At 35.9% G+C, this 13843-nt stretch overlaps 1 protein-coding gene across 4 annotated transcripts in view; it reads left to right on the forward strand.

Moving 5' to 3' along the window:
- The window catches only part of DOCK10 (dedicator of cytokinesis 10), a 280494-nt gene that overhangs the window by 144665 nt on the left and 121986 nt on the right, over nt 1-13843 (forward strand). For all 4 annotated transcript variants that reach the window (XM_008061036.1, XM_021713939.1, XM_021713938.1 and 1 more), the window contains exon 4: nt 9668-9750. In XM_008061036.1, the coding sequence (XP_008059227.1) occupies nt 9668-9750 (83 nt within the window). The remainder of the gene's footprint in view (nt 1-9667; nt 9751-13843) is intronic.

Genomic DNA, 13843 nt, shown 5'->3' on the forward strand with positions numbered 1-13843 from the left:
GTTTTTCCACCTTTAAATAGGGCTATTAATACTTCTAATGCTTTGTGTTGCTGAAAATAAATATAGCGATGATATGAAAACACTTGGAAAATAATTACTGGAGAGCATTGTCTTTGTCTGAATCTCATAAGTGGCTTAAAATCACCACCTGTAACCAGCCAAACAAACAAAAACACTTCAGGATAAAACAAGTACCACTCCCATGAAGGGTTTGGAATAAAACGGGTCTATAAATAGGATGCAAACTTCCTAAGCAAAACTTTGATAGCAAAGTTTTCATTTTTACATACACAAAGGGATAATACAAAACTGGAAGCTTAGCACACTAATTAAAACTAAGCTCTTGGTTTGTTCTCTCTTAACAAAAGAAGAGGGGGGAGCCAAGCATTGAGAATAATATGATGACTCAAGAGGGAATAAAGGTCTAGAGACCACTTCAGCTGAATGTCTGAGAGAAATATCTGACAAAGTACTAAGTTAGCAAGTTACTCTGACAACAAAGCCCTCTCCCGTTTCTGGAAACCAACTTTGTTGCAGGGGTAAAAATTGATGAAGTGAGGAGAAAGTAATGAATTCGAGAATCCAAGTATCACTGTGGTCATGACGTGAAACAATTGGAGACTTAAAAGGTATAAAAACAATATTAAAAGAATAGAAGCAAATACTTGTATCTATATCCATATCTACATACAAGGGGGGGGACCCAAGAAAACCAGAATTATTTTTTGGAGAGCTGACCCCTTGTACCACAGGCATCCCCCACTAGGTAAGTGTTCTAGGAACCCACTGGCATCAGTGTATCAGCCAGCATTATTGTGAGAGACTGTGTTCAAATTCAGTAACTTTTTTTTTGAAGATTCTTTCAACGTATTTGCTCATTTCCTGATAGGTGATTTATGAGTGCACCTCCCACACCATGCTAAGTGTTAGCAGTTTTTGACCAAAAAGCAGCATGACCCCCATGTCCCACCCTCCCTATTCACCCGATTTTTTGTTTATTTGTTTTTCTGGGTGAAAAATATCCTCAAAGGGGATTGTTTTGCCAATGTGGAAGAGGTGAAACAAAAAACAGGACAAGCATCAAAAAATCCAAATTGGCGAGTTCAAAAATCATTTTGAGCAGTGGAAAAAGCATCTTGATATGTGTATTGCATCAAACAAAAGTACTTTGAGGGTGACTGAAGTTTAAACATGTAATATCAAATCAATCAGTTGTTTATTTTCATGGCCAAATCTCCCTTCTTAATTCTTGTCATCATTATCAAATATATCTGCCTTTGCTCAGAGAGATCTTGCAATATTAGGACACAATTCCACACAAACCTCAGTGATAGTTGTCATCTGGACTAACACTCATACCGCAAATTATAAGAATAAACAAGGTTAATTCTAAAACTTGAAGGAATTAATCATGATCATAAGGGTCAAAGTAATATTTTTTAGCCCTTAAATTTCTCCCCTCAATTTCCTACCTAATTATCAGATTATCCTTTCTCTTGTCCTAGGGACAAATGTGAATATGGTAACATAAACAAGGTACTCCATGAAGTATATAAAAATCTGCTACTTGCAATTCAGTTGGGTAGAGTTAATTACTTTATCTTTACAAAGACATAAATTTACACAGAAAGTTTTCCTCTTGCTGATTTGCTCTTATTATAGATCACATTGTATCAAAAGCTAAAGTAGATGCAATATAGTGCATCAACCCTCTAATGAAAAATTAGACTCGGATCATTATTCAGCATGTACCACTTACTAAACTGATGATGTCAGTGATGTAGCACAGTCCCTGCTCTCAAGATGCATACCATCAGGCAAGCAGTAACAGACCTGTGACCAGATTTTTCAATATAATCCAAGTATCCGTGGAGTATTACTTTAAAGTAGAGAAACAAGGTAAGGTTTGCATGTGAGAAGAAAACAACTAAGAGCAGACCAGAGAATGGATTGATTGACCTGGGGGTGATTAAGATTGAAGAAAAGTTTGACGGATGGAAAACTATTTGTTTTAGTAATCCAGGTACATGACTATAAAGAGCTATACTAATGTGAAACAGAATGACTGTGGAAGTGTGATTGTGTGGAGCCAGAACAGAACTGTTAAGGAGATAGAATTGACAGGAGTTTTGTATCAGAAGGAAAGTAAAGGCAAGGAATGTGTTTAAAATGGCTCCCAGACTTATAGATTGGGCTTAGCTAGACAGTTGTGCCATTAATTCCAATAAGGAGCCTAGGAGAGAGTGAAAATAGCTGGCACAGGCACGAAATGAAGCAAGTAGGATAACCTCCCTCGCCAACATGCAGAGAAGAAGATAAATACATGGGTCTGGACCACAGAAAGTGGCTCTCAAATTTGCAAGTTGAAGCTTTAAGCCTGGAAGAGTTTGCTCAGTAACACCAGAAGGGCTGGGCTGAAGCTGAGAAGGCAGGTTCCTGAGCCATACTCCCACTGAAGGGACAAGTAAATTGGACCCCCTGTATGGAGTTGGGAAGGAATAGGTGGAAAGTTAAGAAAAGAACAAGGTATCTCAGGATCAAATAAGATGGGTCAGTAACAAGCGAGCAAGTCAAAGAGAGAAAGAGAGTGCATCAATGGTACTAAATGCCAAAAGAGGATCATGACAGGGGCTCACTGGATTTGGCAATTCAGGGTCATTGGCGGTCTTTAGCAGAACAGTTTCCAAAGCTGTGAGCACAATCTGATTACAGTGGGTTAAACTATGAAGAGATGTGAAATGTGTTGTTATCTTATCATGCAATATCCAATGCATGCCACGGCTAAAAATAGTTCAGTAGGCTGATTATTGATTTTAAGTTATGTTTCAAAACATTGCTCTATTTATTAAAAGCAAAGATGTTATAAATATAAAAAACAATAGGATCAAATGAGTATAATATCGAAAATGAAATCTCCTTCTTTTCCTCTTCCTCCTCTTCATCATTTGGTCTCAGACAAATGGCATTCAACTAATTCAGAAGAAAATTATGAATATTCAAGGTAGAAACTGCATGATGAGATTTCATGGAAGTAAAAGAGATATTAAACAACTTGAGTCCTAAGACACAGTGAAGAAATTTATGGAGGAAGGAGAGTGGTTATAATTTAACATATGCTTTATGCTGCCTATTTTTGTTAACTTAAGGAAATATGCCTAACTAGAATGAAATTTATCTTGTCTCAAGAAAACACTTGGGTTTTTTTTTATATTTATAGTTAAAATAATCCTGTATGCTTTGTATTTAATTTTGGGCTGCACATTATGCACATTGATAAAGTAGCCATTCTTTTAAACAAAATGCCTTTGTGTAGTGTGCTTTATACTATTATTTGGATCTCATATGTAGAATAATGTGCGCTCAAACTTGCCCACAAATAAGAATGTCTTTTAATAGATTACTAGAGGGTGGGTGGATTGCATGTATTAATAAATTAAGTAAAAATGAATGCTGTTTTCTGATCCTGAAATGTTGGACAGCAAATGAATGACTCTAGCGCATTTATTAACTTTCGACCCAAGTACAGTTAAGTATGGTGTTTCTCCCTCTAGAACTAACTCCTTGATATGCATCAGGGCTACATGAACCATTTAATTCCTGGAGATTAGTTTTAAAATATGCAACTATAAAAATTGCTCCAAATTTTTTTTTAAATTTTATCCTTTCTTAATAAAATTAATGTCAATAAGAATACTTTTTAAAATTTTTTATCTTTTGGGGGTTTTGAGGGTTTTCTGTGTGTGGCTTTTGTTTAGTTTTTTTGTTTCTTTTAGAATGAGGCTCTTTTAATTCATTGATAAAGATCTTGTTACAAATTAAGGGACTTGTCATTTTGTGTGCAGTTTTTAAAAGATAAATTTGTACTATAAATAATAATATAATGATTAATTAATATTTATAATGATAAATAATTATCGCATAAATATAAGTAAAGCTATGTTTATATTATAACTTTAATGAAAAAGGTAAAATAGCAAAATCTGTTATTTTTCTATATTAGGCTTTGCTGTATTCGTATATGATGACTGTATTTCTATCATAGCCAGAACAAAATGAATCAACTCAATTTTTTACACTAAAGATAATAAACATTACCTTACAAAAGGTGGTTAAGGTAAATTAAAATGAATTTATGTTTTAGTGCCATTAGGATAAAATATATCTGGGGAAAGACCACTGAAAGAAAATGGCTATGTTTCACATTAACAATCCTGAAGAAATTTATTTTCTATTCACGAAAATCCCTAGAATAATAGTCTTGTTTCCGAATATGAAAACTTTTTCCAATTCTAAATTGGAACAGTTCTGCACAATAAAAATCATATTAAAATGTTTGGCAGTAAGTGAGTGAAAACACAGATGTATAAGCTCAGAGACCTGGGAGCTTAAGAATAAAAAAGAACTCATTTTAAATTTGAACCTAAAATTTCAGTTGCATTGAATTACGATCTGGGTTGTATGCCTTACTTAAGAAAAATTATTAGATCATATTATTACCAAGGTTTTTTAGTACCATCTATTATTCATGTCCTGACAAACTATGTGTGATGAGATCTAGCTGGGAAATTAAAACATATGTTCCCAGGCCAGACACAGGTGTGATTTATGGAAATCTAACTTTATAGTTTATTCAACTGTCTTAACAAAAATTATTTTGAAAAGAGAAAACAAATATTTTAATTTTCTTTCAATTTATAATCCATAAAGATTCCAAATGACTATTTAGGCTACTCTATAATTCAAAGTAACAAAATAGTTTAAAAATGATTTTCCCCTTGGTTGGCCCTTAATATGACATTCTGTTTTACACTGGGCATAAGTTTATATCCACAGTACTACCACTTCATATCAAGTAATTTATTTTAAAACTCAGAACAAAATTCCATCAAGTAAGATTGTACTATGATTTCTGAAACTGAGTGATACCTATATTTACATTATTTATTTTGTCCAAACTCCTCATTTCTGCTTCTCCCCCAACAATGTAGTTTACATTTTTAAAAAATTAGTTTACTGTCCAACTTGTTTTTATATTGCAGAAATTAATTATTGCATTTTAAAGGAACACATGATGTGATCTAATAAAAGAAAATATATTTTCAGTGCCTTTTCTCTTTTTCTCTGAATTTTCTGTATATCAGGTGACCACATTTCCTGGTTTGCAGGAGTAGTCGCATCTTCTAAGTGTTGGCCTGGCTGATAGTGCTTTCTTTCACTCTGAAATGTCTCAGTGTGGACAATAAATTATCTATTCTCCTTTTCAATGCATAATTGACCCAAAGTCACTTAATTTCATGGTGCTTCATTTCAGCATTTATACAATAGCTATAATTACTTTTAAAATTTATGAAGAATGATATGAATATGAAAATTACCACCATCATTTTACAAATATAGAATTAATTCTCGTGGTGACTAAGGGCCAAAATGAAAACCATGTATGGTTACATTAATCTTTCTGGCAAGGAACTAGTTGTGTAATTAAATAAACCTCTACAGACAAAAAGAAAAATGATTTTGTATCTGAAAAACCATCTGTTACCTACTTATTACTATGTAGTCAGATTCTAACAATCGGCCCCTTTATGAGATGAACAAATTACATTGCCAAACCTAAATTGCTATTTGAGGTATATAACATGATCTGCATTGATTCTAATGATTCTCCAAAGAAGAGGAGAAAGGAGAAAAAATTGAAATACTTCTTTGCAGTACCTTAGGGTATCCTTTATAATAGCCCATTTTTTTCTAGCTTATTTAGATTTTTAGAACTTTCAAGGCATCACATTTAGTCATTTCTAGAGGAAAAAGGACATCGAAGATTATTCATTCAACAAATAAATATTTACTGTCCACTATAAATAAAACCCTATGCTGGAATTGACATATCCTTTCAAAAGGCTATGTCTATATGATTGAAAACTGAAAGACAATCTCAGTTACTAGTGTCCACTATATGAAGATAGGACGGAAGGCTCTCTGTGTGTAGTCAAACAAGGACCAGGCAAGTTATCACTCATGTGGAATGAAAGATTCTACCTGGTGAAGTGGTAAGATTTCCCCACCTACTTCAGAATCACCTGGACTACTTCTCAAAATGTAGATTCTCTGGCCCCACTCAAGAGTTTCTGATTCAGTGGATCTCAAATGGGACCCAAGACCTGAATTTTAATTACCAACCCTAGAGGACTCATGGGCTATGTACTGCTTAGGAAATTCTACCCCAACGGCACAAAATCCTTTGAATGTGTTGACTTTCACAATTTTTTTGTGTGTTTAGATACATACAAATATAAAAGCTGAACAAGCAAACATAATAAATGAGTAAAATGTGAATCAGGGCATTGTTGTTTGGAGTATCTAACCATCTCAGCAAGATTTTGCTCAGTATCCACACTCTTCACCTTTGAAGTAGACGGTGGCAGCCTCCATTTGAAAGGGGATGAGGATCAAAAATGAGCCGGGCGCGCGCGCCTGTAGTTCCCACTACTGGGAAGGCTGAGGCGGAAGGATCGCCGGAGCCCAGAGGGTCGAGGCTGCAGTGGCCGCTCCTGGCCGGGAGCAGCCACTGCACTCCCATCTGGGCTACGGAGAGAGACTGCAACTCAAAAACAAAAAAAAAGAAAGGGGATGAGGAGCTGGTATTTTGTAACAGGTGCTGTAGGCTAGAAAGCCAGTAAGGGAAAATCGAACCACTGCCTTATTGTAACAAGCAGAGTTACGAGGCAACAAAGCCTTTGACTTTGAGTTTGCAACAGATCACTTCAGCTTAGTTTTTGGACAAAGAGGAGGTGTGGTCATAATTATAATAGTTTAATGATCTCCCTAGAGTGACTGTGTAGGCTGGAACAAAGAATAATTTTTCGTGTGTAACGTTTCTAAAATGCCATGACTATGTAGAAGAAACGGTTTGTAAAATGCACACCTTTCTCAGAATCAGAGAAATCACAGATTAAGAAGAATTCTTAGGAGTCATAATAATTCAACCCTGATGTTCATCAACCCACCACCAGATACATGAAATTTAGCAAATAAACTTAGAAGTCATTTGATTAAAGCAGAACTCTTTAATAATCATACTTAATATATTTCTCTAAAACTTTACTTTTATAAGTCAAAAAATCGTTTATTTATTGTTGTGAATGTAAATGATAGATTCACTCAAACTGGCTGATACTGTTAAAGCAAGTGCTTACGGAGTGCTTACCCTATGGTAGGTGTTCTACAGGAATTATCTTACTTGATCCTGGTGAAGTTGGTATTATTTAGACAGATAAAGAAATGCATCATAATACTACAAGAAAGGGATTGACAGTACTGGGACACTGCCAGGGGAGAAGGGAGTGGGCACATAGCATCAATAAGGGTACCTGAACCCAAACCAGGCGAAGTGAGGATCGTGGGAGGCCCAAACTTCACCTGTACGATGACCACTTATGCACCTAATCCCCACATCTTTAAAATAAAAAATAATAATCATAAAAAAATTTAGAGCTATTAAGTAACTTGAGATCCCACATCTAGTTAGTGGCAGGACCAAAATTCAAAACTGCTTTATCTTCTTCTTTAAGCCTAAATTCTATTTAAATTTTCTCCCTTGACCCAACTCTCTCCATCCCCCTTCCTTTGCTTTGTTTCTCATGATACTATCATTTTCTAACATATAACACAATTTACTTACTTTTGTTTTTATTGATCAGCTCTTCATAAGGATGTAAATTCAAGAGTGCATGGATTTGTGTCTCTTGTTCACTGCTGTATTCCATCAGCTAGGACAACTCAGTAAGAGCTCAATAATGTTTGTTGAACAAATTAATGGATAAATGATCTCCAGAACTAGGAGACTAGTTAGTTAATTAGGATATAACATTTTGTTCTACTGATTTAAAGTGGCCATAAAATTCAGAAAGCAAATGTATAAATCCCTAGAATATGCTAAGTGACTAAAAAGCAATGTTCATATCCATCTATAGAGGTAGTGGGGAAGGAGGTAAAACTATATACCAGAAAAAAGAGTAAAGGGGAATGCGGAAAGGGAATGATTTGTTGTTGTTGTTGTTTTCCGTTTTAAAATATATCTTGTTTCATGTGAGAATGATGGCAAGGTAGAGAGAAAGGAAAGTAAGGGAAAGAGGGTGAAGAAGAATGATAATCATGAAGGTTCTGGCTCCATGGCTTGGGATACTATCGGCCTTTATACTTCCTGTCTGAATCCCTGGCACCTACTCTAACATGAAGATGACACACCTTAGCCAAAAAGCATGTGAAGTCTCAGTCCTCCGATTTCCAGAAACACGTGCTTTGCAGAATTGACTCGGGAATTGGCAAGTTAGTATTTAATTCTAGCTAACCATGCCATTTTACTCACCTTCCACATCCCATCTGTTAGGCGTAGATCCCCAAGTTCTCTTACTGTTTTCTGCATTTATCTGTGTCGCTGCTGTTTTGTTTTTAAATTCTTCTTTTGTCCTGTGTTTGTAGCCACCATTTTCCTACACTCCTTCTCCCAATCTCACTCCGTGTTTTGTCCACAGTCCCCAGTTTGTGAGTGAGTACTTCCCTCAACAAATAAAGCTATGATGCTGAGAGAATTCAAAGTCAGAGAAATCAAAAGTACCCTCCCTTCTCCCTCTGCCTTTTCTGTGCATCTCAAGCCAAAAACCCAAACTCTGTTTTCTTTCTTCATCTTTCTGTGGTGCCCAGGGCACCCGTCCCTCAGATGTTTCTGCAGAGGCAGAGACAGTGCTCTTGCTGCCCTGCATGTTGCCTCACCCCTTGCTTACAAAGACAATCACCGGTCTTTATTCTTCACAGTGCAGTGAGTTTATCGCTTTTCATTTTTTCACTAATGGTAGCGGGCAGGTGTCCTTACAATCCTAACAATAGCTGTTTAATCCCTAGAATCACGTAATTTCAGAATAGAAAGGAGTCTCAAAAGCCCTCTAGTGAAATCCCATTACAAATCCATGGTCAATACAGTGCAAGGTGCACAGTAGATGTTTGGAAAATATTTGCCATCAATAAATATTATAAAATCAACCAGCATGTACCACTATATGATAGCTACTTTGTGCTATTAGCTCTGTTTTTAAAATAATTTTTGGTTATCACTTATTCACATCTGTTTATGAAGTCTATGAATAATCTTAGAGAGGGCTGTGCCACAGAAGATATGAGAAAAAAAAGCAGAAAAACTAGTTTCAGGCTAATAAGGATGATGACATAAAAAGGAAAAGGATTGGTTACTGAAGTAAGAACAAGAAGAATGAGCTTAAAATTATGACACATAAATAATAATATCTTTCACTACCAAGAATGTTTAGATAATGAAAGAACTCACAAAGAAAAGCTGAAGAATTGCAGTTCTTGAAGGTTAGCAACATAATCCAATATGATTCAGGGTTGATTAAATTAGGTTTTCCATGATGGAGTAAAACGGAATATATATGTTAAATGGTTCTTCCTTTGTGAGTCTGGAAAAGGTTAGATTTCCATTTTATTAGAAAGTGTAAGATGATTAGAAAGAGCAAACCCCTTACCTGTCTTAAAGTCATTAATATTCACACCACTCCAGAAATTACAAGAACTATATTCACAGTACATTTTGCCAGGACAGCTGATTTTTTTGAATGATGATTTTTATAATTGTCATTATTCTTTCTTTCAGGCTTGTAATTTTTATAGTTCCCAGTGGTATGTGGTAAACTACAAATACGAACAATACTCTGGAGACATTCGACTGCTACCCCGGTAAGAACCTCCATGATTTTTTCCATGTACGTACTATGTTCTCTGTTCAAGTTCTACTGTTACTTGTGGATACATGTACATTAATATAGTGTCAAGGTACCTTTGCAAAATGTATAAATAAGAGTTAAGATAGAACATTTTGTTAACAATGTATGGTTCACATATTCACAGAGTTTGGAGTGAGATATAAAAAACACTCTGATTATATTTTTTAATGAGACCAGATACAATGGCTCATACCTGGAATCCCAACACTTTTGGAGGCCAAGAGGAAAGGATTGCTTGAGCCCAGAAGTTTGAAACCACCCTGATCAACAGGGAGGTCTTTACCAAAAAAGTTTTAAAAATCAGCTGGTCATTGTGGCACATGTCTGTAGTCCCAGCTACTAGGGAGGCTGAGGCAGGAGAATCACTTGAGCCCAGGACTTTGAGGCTGTGGTGAGCCGTGTTCTTGCCACTGCATTCCAGCCTGAGTGAAAGAGCAAGATCCCAACTCAAAAAAAAAGTTGAATAAAGTTTTTAAAGTTCATCTATCATTATATTATTCTTTTGTGAATTTTTTTTCCAATAGCAGATACAAGAGGGTTAGAAAAGCACAATATGGCCAAAGAATTTTTATGACAATATTCATATTTTTCACTTGTTTCATGTATTTTCATGCTGAACTATCAAAAGTCATGGAAATAAACAACTTTCACAGAAGTTGTATATGTGTGTGTATATATATATATATATATATATATCATATATCATATATACTTACGCCTGTAATCCCAGCACTTTGGGAGGTGAAAACAAGAGGATTACCTGAGCCCAGGGGTTTGAGACCAGCCTGGGTAACTTGGCAAGACCTCGTCAATATAATAAACTTTAAAAATTAGCCAGGCATGGTGGCGTGCGCTTGTAATTCCAGCTACTTGGAAAGCTGAGGTGGAAGGATCACCTAAGCCCAGCAAGTGGAGGTGTCATGGTGGTGAGCATGCCACTGCACTCCAGTCTGGGCAACAGTGAGACTCTGACTCAAAAAATTTAAATCCAAAGTGAGGCCTGAACTTTACCTGTACACTGACCATTTGTATTCCTAATTCTGAATTGTACCCCACATCTTTAAAATAAAAATTTTTTTAAATTTAACTGGGCATTGTGGCTCATGCCTAAAATCCCAGCACTTTGGGAGGCCAAAGTGAGAGGACTGCCTGAACCCACGGGTTCGAGACCAACCTGGGCAACTTGGCAAGACCTCATCTCTACAGTAAATAAAGAAAAATTAGTCAGGCATGATGGTGCATGCCTGTACTTCCAGCTACTTGGAAGGCTGAGGCGGAAGGATCACCTGAGCCCAGCAGGTCAAGGCTGCGGTAGCCATGAGCGTGCCACTGCACTCTAGCCTGGGCAATAGAGTGAGACTCCAACTCAAAAATAAATAAATTAATTAAACCAATCAATAAAAAGGAATAAATGCCTATGTTTCCCCCTGGATCTTAGAAATATAAAGCCTTTAGGAGAAGTTGACTTAGTTCTACCTCTGCATATATGTCATCTTCACAGAGAAATTCAGCTCACGTGAATGTCTGATGTAAGGTAGAAATGTATTTAGTGTTTGTTTCTTCTACTAAAGTAAAAATTCCCAAAGGGCAGGACTTTTCTCTGCAGAATCCCCTGCAGGCCTAGGACATTGCCCAGCACATAGTAAGTGCGTAATACTATAATTACTTATTGGATGAATAAGCCAAGTGAATGGCATATTTTAAAATATAATATTACTGGATAGAATTGGAGTTGTTCAAATTTAAAGAACTGCTACCTCCCACCTCATTGGTTCATCAAACTAAAGTGATACAAATAATTCAGAAAAACACCTAAAACAATGAAAAGTTATGTAGTTTTTATTAACACTTTCCTCAAGTGAAATGTTGAGATGACAGACATCATAACTAATTTTTTAACAGATACATGATACAGAATTGGACACCACTTTTTCAGATTTCTTGTGCCCCCAGAAGCATGTTTCCCAGCCTTGGATGCTTAGATGTGCTGCTCTCAATTCCTGATGCAGAATGTGAAGGAGGAATTATTAATTATTACTATGATTATTAGTTTTGAGAAAGTGACATTTGAGCTCAGATCTCAATGAACAATAGCTACCAGTGCTGTGATCTTGGGAAAAGGGCTCCCATAGGAAACAGCATAGCAAAGCCCTACAGGGGGAGTCGGTGGGGTCACTTGAGCAGAATGACAGGCTAAAGTTGGGGGCTGGAAGCATGGCCAGATGAAACCATGAACCTTAGGCCAAGAGACCTTGCGGGCCCCAAAAAAGAGCTTGAATCTTACTCTTTTTGCAATAGAGGCCTTGTGGAATTTCAACCAGGAGTGTGGCATGATCTGGTTTACCTCTTTACAAGATCCCCTGGGCTACTTTAGGGAGAATGGGATTGTAGGAGTGATGATGGAAGGAAAAGAGAGAAAGAGCCATTTCTTTTGGAGTTGCATTGCTGTGAAGAGAAAAAAAAAGTTATTCCAAAATTTCAAGTGTGTTTTCAAAACACTGAGCATTAACTTCTACAAGTCTTCAAATGTTCTTTTAGACTCAGGTCACTGCTCATAAATAACCTTTTATTACTTCATGTCGGGAATGTCCGCCACACCACAGGCCTTTGTGAGTAATTATTACCTTCAGAATGTCTGGGAGTTCATCACACACTTTTTGCAGGCACAATTGAAAAGCAACGCATTTTTTGAAACATCAAGACTTCCTCTTTCTGAAAATAGTTCTGAGAAATGGTTACAACTTGGAAGCTGTGTCTGAGCAGTTGGAAGACTTCATATCAAGTGAGAGGATGTAGACAGTAGCACTTAGCTGCGCTTTTGAATAAAGGTCTTCCTGCCATCTTTAGGTCTATTGTACTCTTCAAGGATGGTACCCCAAGCACTGTTCATCTTTTCTTGTATTCACAATGCCATTTTCTAAAAAGTAAATTAAAGATTTTATATTCACGTATTCTTCCTTATTAAAACAATAGAGGAAGCCGCTCCAGTAAGCACAGGTCGTGGACATCATTGTTGAATTGAGATTCTCACTGAGCATACAAGAGGATTAATCTCATGAGAAGAAATGAAAAAGTAGTCAAAATATTGTTGAAAATTTCCCTTACTTTAACTACTGAAAGTGGAAGTTGATACCAAAATAGGGAAGAATAAGACTGCCACAGACCAAGATGTATTTATGAAGTATTCATATTCAAAATGAAAATCAGAAGTTGTGGAATATAATCCTCTAGCATAAACACTAGGAAAATGAAGTCTGCAACACTAAAGAGCAGAATTAATTTTTTAATGATTTCACAAAACTAAGCACTCCCCTCAAAAGGCTATGCATATTTAGGTCAGTAGTGGAAACAGATAATTTACTTGGGCCTTCTGAGGCTATTAGAAGTAAATCATTTTCATACCTCCTGGATTAGAAGAATTCTCCTGTCTGCTACCAATTTAAATTGATCATTTCTTTTTATGAGTGCTAAGGCTGCAAAATAAAAATTTGCAATTATGGAAAAGTGAATAAAAGTGGTGAAATTTATTCTTTAAATTTAAAATTGCATTTTTACTAACTCTTTTAAAAATTCCACTTTAAAAAAAAGTTGGGAACATCTATGGAAAAGAATGAGACCTTTAAAAATTAGTTTACCAAGGGCACCTGCATAATGAGGATTTGTATACCTAACCCTGCTAACCCTGAATTTTACCCCACAATTGTAAAATAAAAAAAAAACAAAAATAAAAATAAATTTTAAAACTTAGTTTACATCTGCGTGTTCCAGTTTACAAAGATGGCCTCTACAAATCAGGTTGAAGTGCAAGTTGTAGTCCAAAACATATAATAAACCCAAGTTTATAGGTAAATAAATAAATAAAACAACCTCTATGTATCAAAATATATGCAAACATTTATTTGTGCAAATGATATATTCTGTACATGAACCTTAGGTTTATAATTAATATAGACTTTAGATATATTATAAAATGATGAGGACAAACTGCTAACCGTGGTTACATATGGAGAATGTCATTGTGGCAGCAAAGACATGAGAAGGACTAT

This window comes from Carlito syrichta, unplaced genomic scaffold, assembly GCF_000164805.1.
Source record: "Carlito syrichta isolate Samal-C Ts95f unplaced genomic scaffold, Tarsius_syrichta-2.0.1 Scaffold304926, whole genome shotgun sequence".
In the NCBI taxonomy this organism is placed as follows: Eukaryota; Metazoa; Chordata; class Mammalia; order Primates; family Tarsiidae; genus Carlito; species Carlito syrichta.